At 33.0% G+C, this 27,498-nt stretch overlaps 1 protein-coding gene across 5 annotated transcripts in view; it reads left to right on the forward strand.

Annotated features, from left to right (window-relative positions):
- Positions 1-27,498, forward strand: part of TCF12 (transcription factor 12) — a 411,883-nt gene that overhangs the window by 306,315 nt on the left and 78,070 nt on the right. For all 5 annotated transcript variants that reach the window (XM_074294613.1, XM_074294612.1, XM_074294614.1 and 2 more), the window contains 2 exons: positions 17,870-18,005; positions 23,183-23,235. In XM_074294613.1, the coding sequence (XP_074150714.1) occupies positions 17,870-18,005; positions 23,183-23,235 (189 nt within the window). The remainder of the gene's footprint in view (positions 1-17,869; positions 18,006-23,182; positions 23,236-27,498) is intronic.

Raw genomic sequence — 27,498 nt, forward strand, 5'->3', positions numbered from 1 at the left:
TGAACAATTTTATACTTCTTAATAAAGTTAATATTTTATTCTAGGGAAAATAAAAAGACTATTTCAAGATACTAAAGTATATTGAACAAAGGTAGAACATGGTCAGTTTAGTGATTTCTATCTTTATTTACATGAGGCTACTTCACTGTCTTGAAGAATTATTTAAAAAAAAAGTCCCTTATCAAATTTCTGTAAGATAAGAAAAGTTTTAAAACAAACCATAAAAATGGTTTTTGTGTGTATGTATGTATATATGGCTTTAACTTCATTTGCTTGTTTTACAAAGCTACATAGGCAGACTTCTCAATTATTATTCTCTCTTATTTGATGCATAAATAACTCTGGGAGTACTCTAAAGAACCTTATATTTACTATTTCTTATACTAGAATTTTGTAAGCTGAGGCTTGAAATGAAAAGCTTATTGAAATGAAGATAAACCAAAACATGTAAACTGAACTAAAAATTGCTGAAGATTTATTTTGTGTTACTGAGGCACATTAATATGCTACCTGAGAAAATCATTAAATTTTTTCAAAGATGCCTCAGGTAAACACGTGAAATTTTACTTGCTTATTTAAACAAGATCGTCATTCAGTGAGCCACTATCAATAAAATAGACTTTATACTTGTCCCTATTTCTCCATTATTTCACTTGGGTAAAGCCAATAACCTTTTCCCACAATTTTTCCAGTTAGCTGACATGGAAATGACTCCTCTGTGCCTGCTGCACTCCAAAGTGCACTTGGCTTCTGGCTTTCAAATAGCAGCTTCCCCCCCCCCAAAAAAAAAAGGTGGATTGGAGGTACATACCAATTCTTCTTCCACCAATGAGAAATCACCCTCTTGACTACAGTACTTGTAGGAGATGGAAAAAAGCAGAATAGCCTGATGTAAATATTATTACTAGTACTGACTCACATTTATATAGCACTTCAGCTGTTTTTTTAAAACCAAATTTCTTCTTACAAACTCATAAATACTATTGTTCCTGAATAAGAAAATTGAGGCTTGGGGGGCTAAGTGATGTGATCACAGTCACTTATTCAAAGTATCAGATCTAGTTCTAGGCGTATCCATTCTGATACCATTGATGTTTTTTCTACAGTAGATTACATTATTGTCCAGCAAAGCCATTGTGCATTCTTTCATGACTTTTGCATTTTTAAAAGAGGGTGGAAAAAAGTGACAACTGCAGGCCATTATCCTTGACACTTAGTTTTTTCTCTCCCCCCATTCCCCCTTCTCCAATTCCAAGTTTTATACTGGGAAAATATCTTAATTCTCTAAGTCTCAGCTTCCTATTCTGCTATATAAGGCTTCTAAGGTTCACTTCCATTCTTAACCTATGATGCAATATCTCCTATTCCTTAAAATAAGGAATAAATAATTTAAAAAATAATAAAATAAAATGAGACTCTTGTCTCAGTCCCTTAACCCTCAATCCTAGACCAAAGACATTTAAGACAATGTAAGAAATTTCCTTTAATATGAAGAGAGAAAAAAAAGTTGCTTCAGGAAATATTACTGATTCTGCTCTACCTCTTCCTACTGTGCTCATGATGTCTTTATTTTTAGGGTAGAATGAAGTTCTTAATATAAAATGAATTTTCCAAATGATTAAAACCAATGCTTAGAACTCACCAGTGTAAAGAAAATTTAAAACAAAACTACTTAAAAAAACATAAGCCACATCAAGTCTGGATCCTAAAAGTAGTTAAATTTCAACTTTTAATTTTATCAGCGAATATTTTAAAATCTGTAATACCAGAACGTGCAGGATGCTTTGTGTTCAGTAAAAAGTATCATTCTTTAAACCTGATTCACTATGATTTGCTGAAGTGTTTTTTTCTTCTTCAGATGGAACACAAAATAAATATATTTTATGTGACATAAAAACTCTGTCTCTTTTTAGAGGAGACCATAGAATGAAGTCTCTTCATAGTAATGTAAATAAATCAGTTTTATAGTCTTCATTATGGTGTACAGTATCTTTAGTTTTTATTATCAGTTTTAAGAACCTATGTATTATAGCTGTGTTCAAAAAAGTTTTTTTAAAAAACCCCAGCTTAGAAGCTTGGTTTTCCTGAAACTAGAGATGACCATTTGAGGATAATCAGCAAAGACATCGCTGAGTGTGGTGGGTAGCAGGTGCTAAGAATTAGTTCTACTCTGGTAGGGAGTCATATAGAGAGTAATTCTGTGAAAAATCTGCCTATGTAGCTTTTGAAAAGAAGCAGATGGAGTTAAAAGCGCACGCGCGCGCACACACACACACACACACACACACAACCCTTTGTTTTTAATTTTTTTTCTTTACAGAAATTCAGATTGCATATATACATACACACAAACATCTTAAGATGTCAAAGTCCCAGCCTGAATTTCTTTATAGCCTCTATATTTCTGGTCTGTATTCATTTGGTTTTATCTATACACTATTAAAAATTAATAGTGAATAAAGGATACCTTTTCCAGTTTCTAAAGGCAGTGTGAATATACGCTAAAGGATTAATTAGTAAATAGCAGTATATAGAATTAAAAATAGAAAATTCCTGAAAAATATTGTTTGTTTCTGAAGCAGACAACTTAATCATATCTCCTTTATTTAGGAATTATTAAACTAATGCGTAACTGTGTCAGTGGACCAATCAGTCCCCTTGATCCATAACTGGATCAAAAAATACATTCTTAATATTAAAAAAATTCAACCGTATATATTCGTAGAAGAGTTCACTAAGTAAGCACAAGTCTTTAGTAAGAGGCATTGCTTCTTGGATCACTAAATGCCTTGCTCCATTCATATATATATATATATTACATATGTGTGTGTTCACATAGTTTCTCCTTTTATCTGTATAAAACATTAAATGTGACATTTTGTAAAAGAATAGAATTCTGTATTAACACTTTATATGGAAATTATAACTATACCTCTTAGAGGTAAAACTGCAAAGCAAAGCTTGAGATATTTAGCTCTATGAAAATCTTAAAACAAGGTCTAAAGTTATCCCATGAGATAGAATTTTGCGTTTCTCTGAAGAGTTTTTTAAAAGATACCTTTTGTTTTAAGATCTCAAAACAGTCATAAAAATATCATGTTAATGTATAAGATGTGATATCTAGTAAAGTTTAATTAAAAAAGAAGTTAAGACTGGAATACAAAGAGAAAACAAATATTTTAATAAATAAAAATTTATGGGAAAAATATTAATAAAATAGTAATGACTCAGAAGAAAGAATATGGGAACAATAATGATCATGATGTAATATTGATAATTCATTGAAAACCTTCATGTAATATAGACTCAAGAAATATCTAGTAAATAAAAAAAAACACAATTCTGTTATCTCAAATAATTTTGAAAAAAGATATATACTTAGATTGCAATTCTTAAAAGGCTTTTTTGAGTTTGACAGCATGACTCCCACTAATAGATCAATTATGCCAAAACAAAGTAATTTAGAAAAGCTGGTATCTGCTTAATTATTATGAATGAATGCAATTTCCCATAGTATTTGACCAGAGGTTTAAAAACATTATAGCATTTTTTGCCACAAAACCTTTGGGTCAGTTCTGCCTTTACCACAGAGCAAATACATAAAATAGATTCAAATATAGTGAAGGCACTATTTGATATCTACATGTAAAACTTTTCTATTTAAAATATTCTACCAATAGGATAATGACAAGTATGATGTATAAAATGTGACATTTTATTAGGGAAATAGCCCACTATAATTCTTAGTCTTAAATACATTGTCATCTTTCATAAATAGAACTTTGTATGGCTTCCAAATTAAAGAGGGAAGTGAAGCAATGTATAGTATTAATCACTTCTTGTACATAAATGACACGTATATGACTCCAGTAAAGAAGGGGAGAAAAAAAACAAACATTAAATACACATTCTTTAAACAAGTTAAGTCAGGTCAGCAAGCATTTTCCTGATTGCTTCTACCTTCCCTGAGCTTTCTCCCTTCTCATGTCTCCATCCCTGGCTTCCTTCAAATTTCAGGTGAAACCCTACTATTTGCAAAAACCCTTTCTAGTCTTAATTTCAGGGCTTTCTCTTTGAGATAAACTCTAATTTATCTTATAAATACTACTTTTACATAGTTTTTTGCAAGTTGCCTTTCCTATTGGACTCTGAGGTCTTTGAGAATAGAGTGCTTTCTTGTCTTTCTTTGAACTCTTAATACTTAACACATGGTTAGGTACTTAATAAATCTTTGTTAAATTGAAATTCCTTAATCTCATGAAATCTTTTATCAGTGATATCAAAATGCCCTTTTGTTTCCTTGATGTATAATTCTTAATATACTCCAAGAAAAGAAAGAAATGGATTATTTTCATCCAAATTTTGGAGGCAATACGTAACCATATCTTGGCTTTTCCAATTATGAAATATCAAATATGAAAATATCAAAGAGAAAACTGTGACTGGATATGTTAAGATACTGTCAGCATCCTAAAATCAAAACTGAATGGGAACAACACATTTAAAGCACACAATACCCACCCAGTGTCAGTCTTAATTTTCATTTTTGGAACTGCAAAGTAGACCATAACTGATATAAAAGTATCTTTACAAAACCTATACGATATTAATGAAATATAGATGTCATCCAAAGGAAGCTATAGAAAGAGTTATATTGCCTCCCCTTTGAGGAGGAAAAAGATTGATGACCATTTTAGAGCACAAAATAAACAGATCTAAACCCACAGAAATAATTTTAGAACAACTAGCCATGATTTCAAGCAAGTATAGAAGTTGATAGACACCAGTAGATTTGTTGATTTTTACCAAAAATGTTTTCTTTTCTGATGGAGCTTGTAAAATGACATTTTTTAAAAGTCAATAATGGAATTTTTTTTTAAAAATCTATCAGCAGTGCCCACATGAAGCCAGTCAACAACATGTTAGCAAAAACATATTAGAGAAGTATCAGTCATGTGGATTTGTTTTTGGAAACAGGTTTATGATAACAGTGTACTATCAAATCATTGCCACCAGAAATTATAGAAGGGATATTTTTAAGGAACTAAACCTTGGTAACCAGTTTTGATTATGTAGGCAGACAGTAGAGAGTGTGCAGTACATAAGAATAAGTTTTTAAAATATCAACAAATTATATATATAACATATATATGTTGATTTATATATATATATATCAACAAATAATATATATTATGTATAAATGCTTAGTTGTCCTTTGTTCTTGAAGAGGAATAAAATGGCATCACTATGTTAGAGTGAAGTTAAAATGTGCCAAACTATGGCTGATCAGACCAACACGCACTTGGAATGCTCTGCCACAGGTCAGCATAAATAACCCATATGAACATTTGGGGTGGATTCTCTCATTTTGTGCATCTTACATTTCTTTTGAGCTTCTTCAATTCTCTTTTCCTCATAGAGCACACCTTCTCAGATGAGGGCACACCATGCTACATGGTCTGTGCCAGCATCTCCCATGTCATGTCATGCAGTCAGTCCTAAAGTTCTTAAGAGAGACCTTGAGAGAGTCCTTGTATTGCTTTTTCTGACCATCATGTGAGCACTTGCCCTGTGTAAATTTTTCATAAAATAGTCATGTTGGCAAGTGTACATTTGGCATTCAAACAATGTGACCAACCCAATTGAGTTGCATTCTACAGTAGAGCTGGAATGTTTGGCAGTTTGGTTTGAGAAAAGACCTCAGTGTCTGGTATTTTAACCTGCCAGAATCTTTTTTTACATGTATAATCATTTTAAACATTTCCATATTAGTCATGTTGTAAAAGAAAAGGGAAAAGCCCTGAAAAAAAAAACAAAAACAAAGTGAAAATAGTATGCTTCCATCCATATTCATTCTCCCTAGATTTCTCTCTGTATGAAGACAGCTTTTTATATCCCAAGTCTTTTAAAATTGCCTTGGGTGATATTCAGAATCTTCCTAAGACAATTCAATGGAAACAGTTTGGTTTTCTGCCATGACAGTGGCACATTGTCGACATTTCACAGACATACATACAGCGATAAAGTCAGTACAACAGCAATATAGACCTTCAGTTTGGTAGTCAATCCCCTACTTTGCTTTGGAGTCTTCCAAACACTGAACTAAAATATAAACAAATAGTGGATCCTGCCTGACCATTAAAAAGATAAGAACAAAATGGCAATAATGATGATGATAAGTCATAGTTATATATCAGTCAGTAAATGTTTATTAAGTTCCTACTCTGTGCCAGGTATTGTGCTATGCAGTAGAGATAGAAATACAATAAACATAGTCCCTGCCTTCTAGGAGAGTACAGTCTAAAAGAGAAGACAGCATATTAAAGCAATCTGAAAGACACTAGGAAGTAGAAACTTTAGGAAGGTATGTTGGAGAAGGCAATCAGAGAAGTTCTAAAATATGTGGCCACATGAGAAATGTATGTTTCACAAAAAACTTTGCTTGAAACGATATTATGAAGTAGTGCAACTGGTATCATCCCCATACAGATGAAGATATTTCTGGTCTGAGAGATCAAGTAACTTTCCCTTAGTCACACAGGTAGTAAATATCTAAAGATGGATTTGAATCAGATCGCCTAACTTCTAGGCCCACTGTTATTGATAGTTTAGCATACACTACTTCTCCAAACATTATAATCAGTCTTCATTTCTACTTAGAATTTAAAAAGACAAATTAGGTTATAATGTGTGAGATTTGGGGTTCACATCTCTATCCTGGTTGTTAACCTGACTTAGCATATTGAAATCCATCATTTAAAAAATAATGTGTAGTCTCTATAAATAGATGATTTTATGTTTTGAATACCCTTAAATGGAAAGGCATAGCCAATGATTGGGAACAATGGATGCCAGAGTCAAACCTTGGCAAACTTTGTTTCTAATTCTGAGGAGCTCAGAAGTGATGCCTGCAGAATCTCCAATCATTTTATAGATGATTTTTGCTGGTCTTTCCTCACTGTGGACATAGTGGAATAACATACATGTGTCCTGTATGATCCATGTTTTTGTAATTCTAAAAAGAAGCCTACTAGTAATTAGAATAAGTGTTACAGAACTACTTTAAGATAGGGCATTTGTTTCAAAGACTATTATTTTCCTTTTGTAGATCTTCTATTCTATTCCATAACCAGAGTCTGAGGGTAACTTTTTTTGACAATTGAAAAAATGAGGTTGTTAAAGCTTTTGTCATTGTAATGTAAGATTACAAAATTTCAAGAGTGCAATGAAATCTCTTAAAAACACACAGAATGGTGTTGAAGGAAGAATAGAAAATGACTTAAACGTAGAAGGAAGTATAGATATTGCTTTGTTAAATCTAATATATACTTTAAAAAACAACCGTGCATCTGTGTGTATGGAGAAACAGACAGACATAGAGAGACAGAGATTTAGAGAGAAATTTCTGTACAATTTTCTTTGATTATGGAAATGTTCATGTTTTGTTGTTTGTCAAGTTCATTTAAAAATGGGAAAAAAATGAATGTTTTAAGAGAATGGATATAGAAAAATCCCCAAAGATTAACATTAGTACAATACTGATTTAAGCCAAGACACATAAAAGAGCAAAAGAAACTTAAGAAAACATTCCAGATTTTATTCAAAAAATAAGTTTCCACTTAGTGCTTTTAAATTATTCTATTCAAGAAAATTTTAATGTATTTGGAATAATTTTAGTATCCAAAGGCCATTCTTAAAACTCCTTTTTTTTTTCTAAAACTTTGATTTTAAGGTATTTCAAAATATCTAAAAAGATTTCCCTTCCCATGTATAAAATCCCAGAGGAAAAAAAAATTCCAGGTCATTTAAATTTAGCAACTTAAGAAAAGATAGTTTTGGGTTTTTTTTTTTTATTGTTGTGCTTAATCTACCCCTACATTAACCCTGTCAGTGCAAGAGTGACTTTCCCCATTAATTTCACAGGAATCGTTTTATTAGAAATTTACTTGAGGGCACACCCCAGAAGGTGACATCTTTTTACTTTTTATTTCATTACTAATAAAAAAAATTTCTCCTTCCTGCAAGCCTGTCTGTTTTGTCCTTATATATTAATAAGACAAAGCTGATAAAAAAAAATCAATTCCACTTCTGTCCAAAAGAAAGACATTGGCATAGTCCCCTTTCATATTTTTGTCTGAGAGAAAACTATCAGAAGAATTTTTTCAAAGTAGAAACTTCAAAGAATTTTTTTAATATTGAAAAACATTCCTTCCTTCATATTTCTCTCTCAGTGAGACAAAGGCACAACATAATATACCAGTGGTTTTCTTGTGGGAAAAAACAAATTCAATTTTTCAATAATTTTACCTATTGTAATGTACAAAGACTTACTATTTATAAAAAAACACTACTGAAGATATAGCCACTGGTACTTAAGATTTAATTGTATAAATGACATGGAAAGTTAACTAACAATACACACAAAATAGCATATAATAAATCCAAGTAAAGGATATAGTCTTGCCACTTACTGAACTATAAAATATGTGAAAGTGATGAAAATATGTAGAAAGTTGGGGAAGGAGTTTTGTATTTATTTTCTTTTTCAAAAAGTCTGTTTGCATGCAATAGTGTTTTTATAGTGCTTTAAGGTGTATGAAATACTTTGTTTTATTATCTCTTTGATTTTTACAATCCTAAAGATCTTTATCATGATATCTATTAAATATTTTCTTCTTTATCTTTGATAAAAGTTTTCACTTTAGTTTATTCAGGATTTACATCTGTTTAAAGCTTAAGTAAAGAAAAGGGGAGATATGATGTCTCATAATTTCTGTGTGCTGATGATAATTAGGGAAGGTAGGAAAACTAAATATGTACTATTTTGTTTATGATGTGGCACCACTTAAGTAGCTCATTCTCTAGGTAGTTCTCCCCCCCCCCAAACACACACACCTCCTTTTCTTTTCATTCCAGTAAGATTAGGCTGATTGCAGTGGCAGGATACAATTGATGGATGACTGCCATTATCTTCTCAAACCTGCATGACTCTTTTGGTATAGATGATGATAATTAAATTTTCAAGAGACTATGCTGAGATTATAAAATTTGAGACATTTTAAAGAAAATGTACAACATTTGGCTACTGGTGGTTGGTGTGTTTTAATTGACCCACAAAAAGAATAGTATCATTTCAAGTTCTCTTTCATTTTGTTTCGAGATCACTCCCTCTACGCTCCATCCTTCTCTCCCCTTGCCTAACACCCCCCCCCACCACCAAATAATATATTGTCCAATGTGTTGGTAATGACTTGAAACTGTACAGGTTAGCACAAAGCATTTAATGAAACCTTGTCTGAGACAAAACACTAGAGAGGATCATAATTAATGTCTCATTTTCTGCCAGTTGCTATTGATTACTCATTCAAAATCCCTTTGTTCTCAGAATGATAACAACTGTAGTTCGCATCACTATCTAATGAGATTCTCAGGATAAAATTCTTTAACAACATGCTGATAATTGCTAACATATCCCTAGAATTTCAATTTAAAATACATTTACATCATAATATAATTATTTTACAAATGTCAGTGTTTTCCAAATTCAATGTTTATTGCAGTATGCTTTTTAATCATTTGTGGAATATTAACAGAAAACTAATAAATAGTTAAAGTTCAACATTTTATGTATTATATGTTTATCTTAGTTGTGTAGAAAGTCTTGCCAGGAACTTCAGGTAATATGCTCCTTTACATCGGATTTTTCCATCAAAATTACTGAGAATCATTTGATGTTTTAATGGTTTTTCAATGTTAGCTTACCATTATTCTTTAAAGCAAAAGAAACATTATTTTAAATTAAGCACTTTTTCTTATCCTCTAGGGAAAAGTTTTTAATATAAAATTATATAATAGAAGATAATTTCAGAGAAAAAAATTTCTAATATTTGAAATGTTTTTCCCCCATTGGAATTATATTTCATTTTGTACAAACATAGTCTGTAATATAATTGATCACTTTACTTGTAAAAATTTTTAAGTCTTTTAAAGTTTGTTTTTGCAATACTTTTACTCTATCATGTTTACATTCTGCTCATCATATCACACTGCTTTGGTTCATACATATCTCCCTCAATTTCTCTGAAACAAAGTAACTCCCCATATCATTTCTCATGTCATAGCATTCTATTATTTTCATATACCATAATTTGTCCAGACATCCCTCCAATGATAGGTATCCCTCCCGTTTATTTCTAGGTTTGAGGGAGTTTTTTTGGTCACCACAGAAAGAGCATCATTTTATTTGTTAATTGGCAGGAGCGTGAAACACCTTAAAAGTGCCTACCTCTATTATCAGGAAGAGGTAACAGTGATAAATGACACAATGTAAACTTATTACTACTTTTGGTTACCCCATTGCCATTTCATCTCCACTAATGTTAACATTTTTAGTTCAAGTATTCCCTTTGTTATTATGATGGTGCTGGTGGTAGTGATGGCAGTAATGTGATACAGTATCATTTTTATTTTCATCTTTGAGAATTATACACTCTTGGAAAATTCTTTTAAAAGTCTTGGGATTCCTGTTTGCAAGCTGAGTATTTATTTCTGTGTAATTCAAAGTAAAGAATATGTAGTAGAGATGTATGTTTAATCTGTTACAACATTAATCCATGAAGTATTAGCCCATGTTTTGGAGGATAACCCATCATTGATTATTCTTTAGTAATTAAATACAAGTTTAGCAGATGAGGTTCTAACTGACTAAAGATACAAACATTTTGTTTTAAGAATGCGTTAAGAACTAAGTGATGTATCATTTCAGAGAACTAATACTTTAGAAGAAACCTAAGGCAGCCTAGCCTAAAGAGAACATGCTACTGATAATTTAAAACTGCTTAGCTAGTCATTTTTTCTCCTCAGGGATATATGTATATTCCTTTTTGCATGAGATACCTCCAGGACAGGATCAGTCCTAATCAATATTGCTTCTCATTTGGTTTAGACAGGCAGAAAAATCAATAAGATGAACTGACATCTTTTTTTTTATCAGAAGAAAATATATAATAGGTTACTTTGTATGCTGAGAGAGACGTAAAGGAGGGATGAAGGTAGCTAAAAGCTTCAAGATTAGAATGAGAGAAGAAAGCACCATTAAATATTTAGAATATTAATTGATAGTGTTAATGAGTGCACCACAAGCTCTTTCTTGGTTATGTCAGCAGATATTATTCTTTAGTTATTTCATATACATATGATCATATACAAAAAATGTGTGTCTTGGTTTTTATCATCTGCTTAATATATGTTCTAGATACTATTTTTAAGTATTAGAAATGCAGATAAAGGCAAAAAACCAAACCAGTCCCTACCAGTCAAGGAGCTTACAGTCAACTGGGAGTAACAATATGCACACATCTACATACATACGAAATATATGTAGGAAATTAGGAATAGCCTCAGAGGTTGGTCCTAAAGTTAAGGAGAACTTGGGAAGACTTCTTGCAGGAGCTGAGACTTGACTGTAAACTCTTCTAGGACAGAGAGAGTCTAAAAATTTTTTTTAGTTCATATAATGTTGTAATATGGCACTAAGAAAACAAAGCTGTATTTTCTGCTTTTATAAAGAAATTATTTCATCTGTATTTTCTTTTGCATACTGAATGGGGTTTTAAATCCAGGTTTTATAATTCTACAACATAGAAGTAGCAAGATTGGAAAAGCTAGTTAGAACAGTTGAGTGAAATAAAGCCTCTGAATTTTTACTTGCTACAGAATTAGGGATTTAAAAAAAATCATCCCTTTTAGCCTATTATTGATTAAAATTAGCAGCATTAAAATCATCAAGAATTAAATGCCTTTCATAAAAATCCACCATACACAAATGCAGAAAGTACTACATATACAACTAGTATTCAAATTACAAAAGGGATGTGTTCCCAAAGTTCATTGGTATGTCAGTTGCTCAGACTTTGGAATGCATTTTCTCATAGAAACAAATCTATAAATAGCAGATAGGTTTCCAGGCTAGACCACAATAGTTTATTCAGCCTATAATATAATCAGTACTGGTTTCAGTTGCTCTGAAATAATTTCATCTGTTTTTAACCAATCTGAACTGGTCAGAACTGGACATGTACATATATTGAACCCAATTTAGACTAGTCTGAACTAGCTAGATGGATCAAAATTCATTTGAACAGGTTTGTAGTAATTTGAACTAGTCTGAACTTCTGAACTAGTCATCTCTCTTGTGTGAAGTCCAGGTTAGCAACCTGGATGCCTTAGAATCAGCGGAGTCAACTGACTTCTTCCTTGGTCTTTATTCTCTGTCTTTAGGGGGAGAAATGAAGGGAATTGGACACAAGCTCTCCACAATCCCTTCTCTTCATCCACTGCAAAAGTAACTCTGGCTTGTCTTATTCCACCCCCTAGTCCCTCCTATAATTTTCTGTATACACCAAAAGATTGAGCCAGCATAGAATAGTGGGGAGGGTCATTTTCCAAGCATATGCTAATAAGAGTATTGTCCAATAAATAATTAGCCTTAAGTGCCCAGTTGTCTGACTCCAGTGCACCTACTCAGAGTTTCAGCCTTTTACACTCTTGCAATAAAAGTTTCTTTAAAATCCACATGATAATATAAAGGAGAGCAACCCCATTTTGTGGAAAATGTAATAAACCGACGCATATTTATTAAGCTCCTACTATGTGCCAGGTGCTGGGTCCTGGGGATAACAAAAACTAAAATGAAATTATCCCTGACTTTCAAGTAATTTGTATTCTTTTGGAGGATACTATAAATATGTTTTTTAAAAATACAAAATAAGCACAAGGTATTCATGGGGGGGGGGACGACAGCTAGGTGGTGCAGTGAATAAAGCTCTTGGACTTTTGGCCAGTCTCAGATAGTTACTTACTGTGGGATCCTGGGCAAGTCACTCAACCCTCTTTGCCTAAGTTTCCCCATCTGTAAAGAAGTTGGAGGAAGAAATGGGAAACCATTCTAGTATCTTTGACAAGAAAACCCCAAATGAGTCAAGAAGAATCAAAAATGACTGAATGACAACAAAGTCTTGGGAGGAAGGATATTTGCAGCAATGAGGATCAAGAAAAGCTTCACGTAGAAGGTACTGCTTGATTTAAATCTTAAGGGAACACACAGAGTATACTTTAGGCATTGGAGATAGCCAGAGAACATGTACAGGAACCATATTGGAACTAGAGTACTAGCAAGAACACGATTTGGGGGACTAGAGTCTAGAAAGGATCTCTATATGCTGAGTCTTTAAAGACAGGTTGGGAGCAAGTTCTGAAGATCTTTAAATGCCAGACAAGAAAATTTATATTTATTCTAGGTACAATAGGGAGTCACTATAGTTTACTGAGGAGGACAGTGACATAAACATGTACTTTAAGATATCACTTTGATAGCTCATGTGGACTTTGAATCAGAGTCAAAAGAAAGGAGACAAGGAGGAAGTTTAGGAAGCTATTACATTAGTACAGGTTAATTATGTTAATGGGGGAAGGAAAGAGGGAGAAAAATGAAAAGGAGGTGGGGGAAGCTAGAGAATATGTTTTACTTATATTAATCATTTTTTCTACCTGCTTCACCTCTCCCTGGTTTATGATTTTCCACAAAGACAAAAGATGATGTCTTATCTATTTGGTAAATTACCTTTACATTCTTATGTTCCTACTATAGAGTGTTTTATGCATCCACTGTTCAATATATATAAAACTGCCAATTTTAAAGATGACATCTCAAAGCATTGTCTTTTAGTTTCTCTTTTATATTGTTTGATAGATGTAGTCCTCATTTCTGTTATTTTTGAAGAAACATAGTCTTTTACAAAAATCATTCCATTAAGGTCTGAAAAAATAAAATTTTCAAATACGGACCTTTCTAGAAAAATGTAATGTCTCTTGTTAGTTTAGATCATACTTTTTAATTATTAATTGAAGAGGTTCTATTATATTAAACTGTAAAGCATATTAAAAGTCTGAATTTAATTAATCAAGCACTGAAAGAAGGGAAGGAATTTCACTGGGACTTTTTCCCTTGTCATTTATAGTGAATGTCAGACCAACTATTATTCTACTGGCTACTATTGTTGTTGTTCAGTCGTTTCAATTCTGTTTGACTCTTCATGAGTCCATTTGGGGTTTTCTTGGCAAGGTTTGCCATTTCCTTTGCCAGCTCATTTTATAGATGAGGAAACAGAGGCAAACAGAGTTAAGTGACTTGCTCAGGATCACACAGCTAGTGTGTAATTGAGGATAGACTTAAGTTCTGTTCTTCCTGACTCCAGACCAGATACTTTATCAACTGTGCCACCTACCTGCCCAAAAAACTAGAGCACACAACTATCAAAGTTATTCAAAGCCTTTTGCTAGAGCTGTGGAACATATTTATCAATATTAAGCAGAAAAAATGACATGGTGGTTAAAGTGCTGAACTTAGTATTAGAAACACCCGAGTTCAAATTCGGCCTCAAAAACTTGCTAAGCGTGTCACCTTGGACCAGTCACTTAATCTCTGTCTCAGCTTTCCCATCTATAAAATGGGATTAATAAAAGCAGCTACCTTCTGACATTGCTATGAGAATTTAATGAAATGTTTGTAAAGCATTTTAGTATAGTGACCAGTACATAGTAAATGTTATATAAATGTTAACTATAATAATAATATTTATTAATAACATTTCAGAAGTAGCAGGAAAGATAGCTGCTTAAAATATGTGGATGAGTACAGAAGAGTATTCAGGGCTGAGGAAACAATGAATGGGAGATTATCTCCTGAAATTCTGTAGCATGAATTCAACATCCTTTTTCTTTTGCATCCTTCTGATCTAGAAGTAGGGATGGTCCTGCTCTTTAACACCTAGCACCATTGATCAATTTTCCACTAGTACTCCTTAAAAATATGAATAAACATTGTCTTTTATGTTTGAAGATGATGGTTTTTTAGCCCTAGAGTCTTTCCACTAGTAGCAATAAATATGCACTGTTCCAGCTTTACCCTTTTTTTATGACATGCTTTTGCAAAATCATAGAGATAAAACTAGAAAGTCCCACAGACCCTATCTAATCCATCACCCTCATTTTGCAGATGAGAAAATTGGGGGGCGGGAATGGAAATAGAGCCCAGGTCTTCTGACGCCAAAGTGATTGTTTCTTTCCATTGTACCAAAATGACTAACCTAAGCTATATTTATCTATGGATATGACATAGATAGCTGAGCTAAGTAGGAAACATAGGCAGGAACTTGATCATATTAATCCCATCTTTTAAGTCTGGGGTTTACAGCACAGGTTCACCACATTCCATGAACTAAGAATAGTTTATATTTTTATATAAAGTTTTGTTGTGTTTAAAAAAATATATATGTAAACCCCTTTTTACCTTGAGGGCAGTCCAAAAAGAGGCAGTAGACTAGATTTGGCCCTCAGGCTTTAGTTTGCCTACCTCTGCTCCAAACACATGAGCTAATATTTATAGACTGTATAAGTAAATACTCCATACTCAACTATGTAGGCTTATACCATTATATTGAGTAATACCTTGCATATGATTGGGAGTTTCATAAAGATTTGACTCTTGGAATTAGTGTTTTCACATATGCTGCTTTTTGCATATAGTAATATTGCATTATACAGACGTTTAGATTATGAGAGTTCAACTGCATGATCTAGGTCAGAAAAAAATAACAATTTATATAGTATAAGCAGAACCATTCTGCTAAATAAGTGTATGGTGAAAGATAGTCTTTTCCACAATTTGTAGCACTGATTCTAGAATCTTATTCATATCTGTAGTTGATCTTCGTAGAGGGATGGCTTGAGTTTTCCTTCCCAACATTCCTAGGGAGATAAAAGGCCTCCATTACATTCTCTTTAATGTTCTTGATTCCTCCCTTGACTCGCAGTGAAACAGAAAGAAATAGTTTCAGGGTGGTCATCCTCGAATATTATCATTTATTCATGGAGCTCCTTCCAGAATATTTTTCCTTAGTCATTTTTCCTGCTTGTTAAGTATTTTTCCCTATTTTTGTTTTCTTTTATTTGAGTAGAAGTATTACTTGTATTTAACTACTTTACGTTTATTATCTTCTTATTTATTCTGTATATACTTATTTTATTATAGCTTTTTATTTACAAGATATATGCATGGGTAATTTTACAGCACTGACAATTGCCAAACCTTTTGTTCCAATTTTTCCCCTCCTTCCCCCCACTCCCCTCCCCCAGGTGGCAGGTTGACCAATACATGTTTCTCTATATATTCTTTAGATATACTTTTCATTTCCCCTAATGATGTAAGTTCCTTATAAGAATTGGTATTTTAAGATTTACAAAGTGCATTACAAATATTATCTCATTTTATCCTTACAGTAACCTTTGGAGGTAGGTACTGTTGTTATTCTAGTCTCTTGGATGAAGCCAATGGAGATTAAGCAATTTCCTCATGGTCATATAACTAGTAAGAGTTTGAAGCAAGATTGAAATCAGGTCTTTGGGGGGCAGCTAGGTGGCGCAGTGGATAGAGCACTAGCCTTGAATTCAGGAGGACCCGAGTTCAAATGTGGTCTCAGACACTTAACACTTCCTAGCTGTGTGACCCTGGGCAAGTCACTTAACCCCAGCCTCAGAAAAAAAGAAAAGAAAAAAGAAAGAAAGAAATCAGATCTTTCTGGCTTTAGGTCCAGTGATATAGGACTAGATACTATATCAAACAAGATATAGTATTTCCAGTGTTTGCACATAGTGGGACACTTCAACACATTGGTTGATTCTTGACTGATTCCTCAGCTGAATTCATGAAGTGAAAAATAAAATTCATACTTAATTGTTTCCATAGCAATGAGCACAGATTTATTTCCTTTTTGGAGCAGATTGCCTTATAAAGAAACCCCCGCCCCTTTTCCTTTGCTTTATCTCTAAAACTTAGCATATTTGCCAGGCACTTAGTAGGTGGTAATAACTGTTTCCTAACTGCCTGGCTTTCTAGCTATGACTGTTTAAAAATAATGAATTGTGCTATGTCATATAGACTATTAAAGGGATTTCTTGGGGTCATTTTGAATATACAGTTTTTGCCTTTCAAGATGACTTTAGAACCTAACCCCCCTATTAAATGCAGTTCCACTGTATTCATATTTTTATCAACACTGACAAGCTCAGAGTTAAAAGGACCTTAGGTATCATCTAATCTAAAATTCTTATTTTAGAAATAAATCCAGAGATTTCAACTTATTAATTTTTTTCACTTATGCAAAGTCATAAAAGTAGTACTTATCATCTTATTATAAGGGACAATAATTGTCTCTAGTCCCTATTTCATTTCCATTCTTTAAACTTACTTGAACTCTGAAATGTCTTTGGTTCACCATAGCATGACATAATGCCTCCTTTCAAAATGAAATTTATATTTTTCCTGGTGCTGACTATATAGAAATTTTCTCTTTAAACTTTCCTTAAAATGGACTGATTCAAAATGTTTTAAGAAAAAAATTTAAAAGAAAGTAAATGATTGATTTTTAGTGTACAAAATACAAATATAGTCATTAGAATCCCACATAACACGAAAACATTATATTTCTTTAGTTTCTTTAAACAGTTTACTTTTTTTCTTCCAAGCAATGGGTGACAGTGGAAAAAGCTTTGACTTTGGGATCTGTGACCCTTTAATTCTTTGCCAGAACAGTTGACAAAACAGCATTCTTGACAGTATCTTCTTAGACCTTATTTTATGTCTCTTCCTCTCTGGTGGAGAGGCTAATGCAGTGACCAAAAAGCAGGTGTCAAGAGTGACAAAAGAAGCAAGAAATAATTTTCAACTCTTGAGTACTTGAGAGTCAGTGGTATTTATAAGAGCTTTATTACTTAAGAAAGGTGATACAGGTTTCGTTTTCTTTCTCCACAGTCCAGTCTCCTACGACAAGATATAGGACTTGGGAGCCCAGCACAGTTATCATCTTCAGGAAAAGCCGGGACACCATATTATTCCTTTTCTGCCACCAGTTCTCGAAGAAGACCACTACATGATTCTTCAGCACTTGGTAAATATTTGTACTGTCCCTAGGTGAAACTTCAAGTCTGAGTTTTGTTTAATTTCTTCCCTTCTCCAAAATACTGAAAAGTAATTAAGCATATGGAATTTAGTGTTTGAGGAATTATATTAAAGTTGGTGATTAATCTGCTTACATAAAAAAGTATAATCCATTCCATCATTAATAAGTAGAGCACAAACATGATCCTAATTTTATGCATTTAATATAATTTATTTTTATAAAAAATTTAGAGTATGAAAACAAAAAAATTAACTCTCTTTAAAAGTTCTGTTTTATATTTAAACAAGTTAGTAACATTGTTGACTTAAACAGGAAAACTGAAGAACAAAATTCAACTTGACCATTTGTGTCTCCTTGCAGCTTTTCACGGAATATTTGAGAATTTTAAATAAGAAAGAAATTGGTCTTATTCATTGTCTGAGTCCATAAATTATAAATCATTTTGCATTTCACATAAACATTAACTAGTATTCTTTGAAAGTTTTCAGAAACCATTTTTTTTATCTCACATGTGACTAGGTCAGTGTTAACAGCAAGTAAGCAAATGTTTAATGAATAGTTGTTGATTTAATTAACATATACTTTTAATTTCTTTATAGAGTCAATCTTGTTTTTATTTTTATCCTCCTTCTATATATATAGCAATAGTTATGGTCCTCTATTCAAAATCAATTCTCAATAAACATTAGTTTGTTGATTCAAAAATTTTAAAATTCATTTCAACAGATGGCTTTCCCAAATTATTTCTCTTCCATAGAATACTTTTCTTTTCTTCCTCCCCACCTTTAAAATATCTAGTAGACCTATAAACAAATCAAATTAGTCAGACTCATGAGCCAGGAAAGGGACTTCAATGAATTCCATTCCCTTGACTTATTTTTACTGTCAATTCAGTGTTCTGCATTCTATTTTTAAATCCCAGTCTCCATTTCTGAGGACTACTCTTCCACAGATGAGAAAACTAAATTTTCTGGCACATAAATTGTTATTCAAAGTCAAGAGTAATTGTCCCTAAATCAAAGTCACCGACCTAGAAGAAAATAAATATCTATATATTAAATTTTGCCCTCGATATTAATTGTAGACAGCCCCTCCTCTGGCATCAGGAAGATCTGAGTTCAAATCCCACCTTAGATATTCACTAGCTGTTTGACCCTCCTGTCTGCCACAGTTTTCTCATCTATAAAATGTTGATGATAATAGCAACTAATCTCCCAGGGTTGTTATGAGAATAAAATAAGCTAGTAATTGTGAAGCATTTTGCAATATTTGAAGTATTGTACAAATACCAGCTAATAATCCCTAGTTCCATCAACTTTGAAGACAAAGCCCACTTTTATTAAGGCATCCCAGATTCTTCCGTACTTAAATGTAAAATGAAGTAGTTATGTTTCCACAAAACTTTCTCAGGCACATAAATGAGGTTCTTCATGAGCAGAATAGAAGGTCTACTCTTAGAATTTTTAGTATTTATCGTCAGTATTGTCAGGTTATGTAAACCAATGGGATGTCATTAGGAATTTTTTTTTTTATTACAGCTTTTTATTTACCAGTTATATGTATGGGTAATTTTCCCGCATTGACCCTTGTAAAACCTTCTGTTCCAACTTTTCCTCTCCTTTCCCCCACCCTCTCCCCCAGATGGCAGGTAGTCCCATACATGTTAAATATGTTAAAGTATTTGTTAAATACAATATATGTATACATGTTCATACAGTTATTTTGCTGCACAAGAAGAATCAGGCTTTGAAATAAGATAAAGTTAACCTGAGAAGGAAATAAAAAATGCAGGCGGACAAAAACAGAGGGATTGGAAATTCTATGTTGTGGTTCACACTAATTTCCCAGAGTTCTTTCTCTGGGTGTAACAGGTTCTATTCATTATTGAACAAATGGAACTGATTTGGTTCATCTCATTGTTAAAGAGAGCCATGTCCATTAGAACTGATCATCCTATAGTGTTGTTGAAGTATATAATGTATATAAAGTATATAATGGTTCTGATCATTTCACTCACCATCAGTTCCTGTAAGTCTCTCTGGCCTTTCTGAAATCCTCCTGCTGGTTATTTCTTACAGAACAATAATAAGGAATTTTGTTTTTTAACTCAGTGACCTATTGTAATAATTAGAAAAGAGGAAGAATTCTTAGGTGCCTACAACCTTCTTTCGATTAAAGCCTATTCCCAAAGCAAATAAGATGCTGTATTTTCATAAGGACCTTTTTCATAAGGATTTCACTGATGTGTGGAACTCTATACTTTTTTGATGCTTCAGATAAGAAATCTATCTGTGGCTTACTGTTTGAGAGAGTTGCTAGTGCAGGAGGATGGAGTTAATGAAGAGAATTACAGCGTTTGCTCATATAGGGATCATGGTCACAGAGTTAGTGAAAGTCAGGAGCAAGACATGAAGCAAAATCTTCTTGATTGCACATCAAGCCCTCTGTCCACATTATGCTGCCTTTCTAAGTGTCTTAAGTAAGATGTTCTTACTGCTCAGAAATAGACTTTTCACAGTAAGTGCTCCTCACTAGGCAGAGAAGTGACATTCTTTGTCATATATAACTTCAACTTCAACAGGACTTTCATTAGATCTTTATATTTGAAGTCAATTTGACAATCATTTTTAAAGTGCCTACTATGTGTCAGGGAATGTGCCAGGCACTAGATAAAAATGAAATAGTGTCTTTACTCAAATGCATAATTAAATGTTTTAGAAAATGGACTCTCTGTAATACATCCCTTAACTTGTAGCAGTTTTGCCCAGAATTTTTAGATAGACATGACAACACATTCAGACCTTTAATTACAGAACAAATAAAAATTATAAAATTAAATAGTGACAGCTGTTAAAACAGGAAGAAAAAAATAAAAAGTTCTTCACAAAGAAGTTGAATCATAGGTAGCTGAGTGAAGAACATAGGTAGAATAATTGTTTCTTAGCATGTCAATACTGAACTGATTTTAACTGTAGCAGTCATCCTCCCATGAATTGCAGGGTAGACTCCAGCAAATAGTAGCAATATCTAGTTGACATTCTAAGAAAGAGTATGGTTTTTTGCTCATGGGACACTCTCTTGGTTGTGAAGAGTTCAGAACACAGAGTTCTAGTAAAGCCTCACAAAGAACAAAGATTTTGCCTTTAAGTTTCAGAAATATGGAGTGTGCCAGATGTTGTTTATCATTGGCACATTCTGTTTTAAAGAAATACAGGCTGCCTCTTGGGGAAGGGACAGAGATGTTAATGAAGGTGTTTTTTTTTCCTTCTTGGTTTTAAAATTTCTACACTCTATTTGAAAAGCTGATTTAAAAAAAAAGTTTTTCAGCTTGGGAAAGTTAATACATCGAAGAGAATTCCCTGCACAACTCTGAATGTCTTATTGTTATACTGTACCATTTATGGCATAGAAAAATGCCATGCTTGTTTATGAGGGTATTTCCATAACTCCCATTTTTAAAAACATCAAACATTGTCCCTTAGATAGTTTTGTCCTGTGGTGCTGTTTCTTCCTAATTCCTTTGAAAAATTTAAAAGTTAGGCCTTGTTTTGATTAACAAGATTTGAAAGAATATACTTATTGTTTTTATACATATTGTAAAAGAAAGAATAGGGAGTCTTGGAGGTTTTAAATGCTAAATATTATAAGTAAGTCTAAAAAGAAATATCATTTTTAGGTGTTTGGGGAGAAGTAGGCACATGAAACTACTTCTCTTGATAAAATTATTGGTTTTGTCCATCAAAAATGTTATTTGTATTTTAAATGGACTTTTCTTTGGATTAACTATAAACAACCAATGTGGAAAATGTGTAATATATACTATTGCAGTTTTGAATACACAATCTTTAAGGGTTTTGTTTAGGTTTTGTTGCTTACCATAAACTCTCCTGTATGCTATAACCAATGTTCTGAAATTTTAATTTAGCTATCTTTCAATTATAAATACCATACACAGTATTGAGATAACTTTTTTATTTCTTGAATGCTGTCTTTAAATATGAAAATTTAGTATTCCTAACATATGCCTAACTTTTAATTCATTATATATTTCCTTTTGTATATTTAATTTGAACATTGGCTTTGAACATTGTTTCTTCCTGCCCCTTATACCCTGAGTTTGACTGAATTCAAGGATGATTTTATTTGTTCTAAAATAGTCTGTTTGAGGCCAGCCATCAACCATTCATTAGCTATAATATGGGGAAAGACAAAAAACAGATGGCATTATATCCATTTAGCCTAAAAATCAAAAATACTTTGTAAAGTTTCATTGTTTGTGTTCCTTCATGTTACATATATCTTTCCCTTAAACCTAGAGTTCTTAACCTTTTTTTTTCAGACATCCTTTTGGCATTCTAGTGAAGGCAACGGATGGTCTTTTACATAATAAGGTTTCTAAATAATTGAAGGAAATGCTGAATTTCAGTTAGCTATTATTGCAAATAAAGATGTGTGTGTGTGTGTGTGTGTGTGTGTGTGTGTGTGTGTGTGTGTGTGTGTGTGTGTGTGAATACATACATACACACACATTCTCCATCAACTTCACAGAGCCCAAAATCTATTTATAGACTAGTCCATGAAAGTGAAGATCCCTTAAGAAGCAATTAAGGTCTGTTTTTTATGGAGCATGAATGTGAATATGGATTTGATTCCTTCCAGAAACCAGAGAATTTTTTGTTTAATAAATTTGTCATTGTTGACAAGAAGAAATATTTATTGACTGTCTAATGTGTGGAAAATGCTATCAATTATCTGTTATTTAAGATACAGAGGAGGATAATACTTTGTCCTGCTCTTGTTATTACTGGTAGTACAGTTTTTGAGCTTATACCAAACAACAAGGACATGGCCCTTAGTTCCATTCTTAACCTGTTGCATCATATGCCTTTGGTGCACACATTTATTTATAGTATTCTTTTTCTGAGGCACCATGCATGCCCATGAGATTTGTCGCAATCCCACGTGGCACCACTTTAAATCAGGGTGTACCTCGCATTGCCCTATTTAGAGCCAACAAGAAGGGAACAGTTGGCTAAAGGAATAGCCAAAAAAAGTTGGAAAACAAGCACCATAATCTTGTGTTGCTTTGTTGTAGAGCTGAACACTGGTTGTTTTTCTCTCTCTGATATAATGTGCTGATGAAGTGTGTTTTCTTCTGCATACAGATCCTTTGCAGGCAAAGAAAGTCAGAAAGGTGCCCCCTGGTTTGCCTTCTTCTGTAAGTACCTGTGTTTTAACTTGAGGGTAACAGCTTGTGTTCCGGGATTCAGTGATTACTTCTTGGGAGAATAAGTTGAATTGTCGTTCTGAATGCTTTGTCTAGTGATTGTAAATAGCCTAACTGATTCATTGAGAACGTTTGTTAAGTCTGAATCCACATCTGATGTTTAGTTTTTAGCTTTCACTGCCTTGATTTGTAGCTCACTCATATGCTCTTACCTCATGTCCCTGTCATTTGAATTTGCCTCTTGGGAAGAAGGCTAGACCGGTAGCTGTCAAAGAAGATCTCCTGTACAGGTCTTTTGATGTTTAATTAGTCATTATGTTGCTGAACAGGAGGACAGACAGAGATTAATAGCTGAGAATCTTAGAAATTTACATTTGTAATAATCCCAATGGAGCTGAAGACATTAAGATTCGGAGGACATGTTCGGCTCAGCTTGCCTCTGTAGGACTGAGGTTATTAATATGCATAAATCACCAAGTCAGATGTTCATTGTGAAGCCCTAGTGGATTTTAAAGCCTTCATTAAGCCTTTCCTAACTTCAGCCTAGCATCAGGAAAGCTTTCATGCAACTAGTTTGTTGATCCCTCTTTGCTCAAAAATGTATCCTTTGAGAATTTAGAGCTTTGATGAAAAAGGTTGGAAAGGTTTGGTGGAAAAATCATTAATGGCTGTGATAATCTTATGCTATAAGGGTGTTTGTGCTATTAAATATGCTTTATTCTTTAAAGGAACAAAATTGTTTATAAATGAATCCGCATTATAAATCCATGTTAGGTTTAAAAATCTCTTGTGTAATGAAGAAAGATTTTTCCACCCCTCCTTTGCTTAGAACAAATGGGGGGGAGGGTAGATTTGAGGCACTGCTGCCTTGTGGGGGTACATCTCTTTGTTGTGTAAATGGATGGTGGGCTTTTTATTTGGCAGTACTTAACACATGGGCGCAGGTGCTGCTGGATGAGTCATAACTCATCGAGGTATAAACTGAATGCAACATCCGGCTTAGCAAGTAGTCCCATAGAAAGAGCAAAATAGGTCTGATCTTTTTATTATGTATTAAGGCCCAAGTCGAGATGGTATCTTTTTTTTTTAGTTAGTTATTGGGTTCCATTCACCTTACCACCACCACCTTTTGTCCAACACCCCAAAACTTGAATTTGAAATCCTCTTTGAAACTCGGTTCCAGATGGATCCGAGTTGATGCAGCCTGGGGCAGCTGTGCTCTGAACCTGCAGCCTACCTGGAAGGCTGGATTGCAGCTGCAGGCATTCTTAAAAAGCTTTTGCTTGCCTAAGCACTTGGGCCCCACTAGAGGCTGAATAGCTGCTTGATAAACAAAATGAACACAATACCTCAAATCATTATTCCCGAGGACAGCTTTTTTTTTTTTTTTTTTCCCAGCAGCAGCTAAAAATAGTTGGGCAATTTACATTTTAACAGTTGTGTGCTTATGCAGGGGTGGGTGGCTTTACAGTATAACCGATGATTTCTGCTAGATTAACAGAAATTATATTAAAAATGACAGAGCTGCTAAAACATGTAACAGTGCAATTTTCATGTAATTTATTACTAGGATTCTATGAGACTAATAAAAGTTAAATTAGATATTAATATTTAGTTGGACTATATAGGTAGAGGGATGATGTTAGTAAAAGGACAATTTTGCTCATTCTTCTGATCTGATATTAATTTTAATTAACATCATGATTTTATTGCTGCTCATTTTATTTTTTAATAGTTTAAGAAGCCACAGCAGAAAAATATATACATCTGTATATGTATATGTACATATATACACATGTGTGCATATATCTGTATATACATATACACACATATACTTAACACATACATGCATACATAGAACAGTGTACAGTACAGACACTGGGGGTCATCAGTGATCCATATGTTCCTAGTAATAACAGCAGTCATTATTTGGTATTTCAAAATATTTTTCAATGTTGCATATGGTCTCTGAGAGTTACCATGGAGGAGGTGGAGGAGGAGGGGAAAGAGCCTAATTTTTTTTTCAAAGCTTTGAGGGTGACATAAGGATCAGAGATTTAGAACTGTAAGATTAATATTAGAATACTAAGCAAACTAGACCTCAGAGTAATTATTTTGCAGTGCTTTTTGCTAGTAAGGTTGTATTGATTTGAAACCTATACATTTTGACATTGCATATTGCAGGTATTCACAAATATGCTCAAACTATTCTTGAAATATTTTTGTGTATTTACCGATTTCCAAAATCACTTAGCGGTGTATGTATTTTCCTAAATTGGAAATTAAAATTTTTAAATAAAAACATGTGAGAATCATATTTTTAAAATCTCACTACTTTATGGAAATTGACAAGCTTGTTTAATAAAAAAGAACTGGCTTGATCTAATTTTTTTAAAAAACAAAAATACATTTTGATGAGCAGGAATAGCAGCAAACAGACTTTTAAGAAATATGTTGTCAATTTTTAAAAATTATGAGTAATTAGAGAAATTGTAATTTCAGAAACAATTTTTCCATTAATTCTCTGAAAAATAATCTAATAATTTTTTACCATATGAGTTATTAGTAACTAAACATAAACCAAAAATAAAGAGTATTTACATTTACATTGTGAAATATAAATATCTTTCCCTCATTCAAATAGGAATTTTATGGGAACATTTCAGACTCCTTAGAATTTTCCTGTCTGTAAAGTGAATAGTGACTATGCTACTTTGAATGTGATAACAAAAACTAAGTTGTTCTTTTGCTGTTGCTGTTGTTACATATTGTATAATAAAATAATTTTATTTAATAGATAATTAACATTTAAGGTTTACAAAATATTTTGCAAGCATTATCTCATTTAAGCTTTCCAATAACCTGTAAAATAAGCAGTATTACTATTATTCCCATTTTTCATATGGTTCAGTGAGGTTAAATGAGTTGCCAAAAGTCATACAAGTAGTAAATATATGCTAGAATTTGAATTCCTCAAGAGTTTTTATTGTTGCTGCCAACAAGTAACACCATATCAGGTGGTCATTAAATTGTCTGTTTAATATAAAGAAAGTAAAGAATTTTTTGCCTTATAAGTCAGCATACAAATATCTAGGCACATACATAATAACAAACCTATTCATCCTTCATCCAAATTCAACAAATGTTTATTGAACATATACTATGTATTAAGTTCTATTTGAGGTAGAAAAGATGTGACAAAATTTTTGCCCTCATGGAGTTCATAATCTAACTTACAGTCATTAATCACTGATGTGACTGAGTTATCAGCTTGTGAATGGTTCCAAAGGGGTCATTTTTCTACATTATCCTATATAATGAAGGTCTAGTGTAGTTCCCTGTGGAATAATGTCAGGGGAGAAGAATCTTTGCAAGTCTCCCATGTTGTTGGTTCAGTGTCTTTTTTTTAATATGTCTGGAAGCCATTTAATCAAAACTAGTACAGCTTCTGTTCAACATAGACTAGAAAGGCCTTAGATCTAGAGCTAAGAAGACCTCAGAGGTTTTCTAGTTGAGCTTTTTTACCTTATATTTGAGAAAGTTGATGTAGGAAAGTTGAAGTGATTTTACCACAGTCATATGTCATATAGGCAGCAATCAGCAGAGGCATTTTGAAAGAACCCTGGTTCTCTCATTCCAAAGCAAGTATTTTTTCCACTGTAAAGCAAAGAGAAAGGAGTAATTTTCTTGCCTCTTGACCAGCAGGTAATGTATTCAAACATTATGTCCTTATAGCAAGAGTTCAGATTTATATAATTTTATTAGTGCACAATATCCAACATGAACTCACTTACTCATGTGTTCTTACTTATTAATTCAGTTGCCAAAAAAAAAAAAAGAAAAAAGTTGTTGTTTTTTTTTTTAATCTACACTATGTTCAAGGCATTAGCTAAAAGTTAGATATAAAGATAAAAATGAAACTGTACCTGCCTTCAAGGAGCTTACATTCTATATTTTGACTAGCTATAGCTTTTGGAAATCTACTGCAAAAGCCCACCAGGAAAACAAAATGATTATAAAAATAGGAAGACCAGTATGGAAAACTTTGACACCTCATAAGGTTCTAATGCAGTGATGTCAGATTAAAATAGAAATGGATCCCTGCAGGCCACATATTGACTTAGAAAAGCCATCAACATTATTTGTTTTACTGTATTTTCATTTATTTTGTCACACATTTTTCAATTACATTTTAATCTGGTTCAGGCTGTACTTGATAGTTTTGCTGACCTCTGTAGCTGTTAAGTTATCCCT

The sequence above is a fragment of the Sminthopsis crassicaudata genome, chromosome 2, assembly GCF_048593235.1.
Source record: "Sminthopsis crassicaudata isolate SCR6 chromosome 2, ASM4859323v1, whole genome shotgun sequence".
Taxonomy (NCBI): domain Eukaryota; kingdom Metazoa; phylum Chordata; class Mammalia; order Dasyuromorphia; family Dasyuridae; genus Sminthopsis; species Sminthopsis crassicaudata.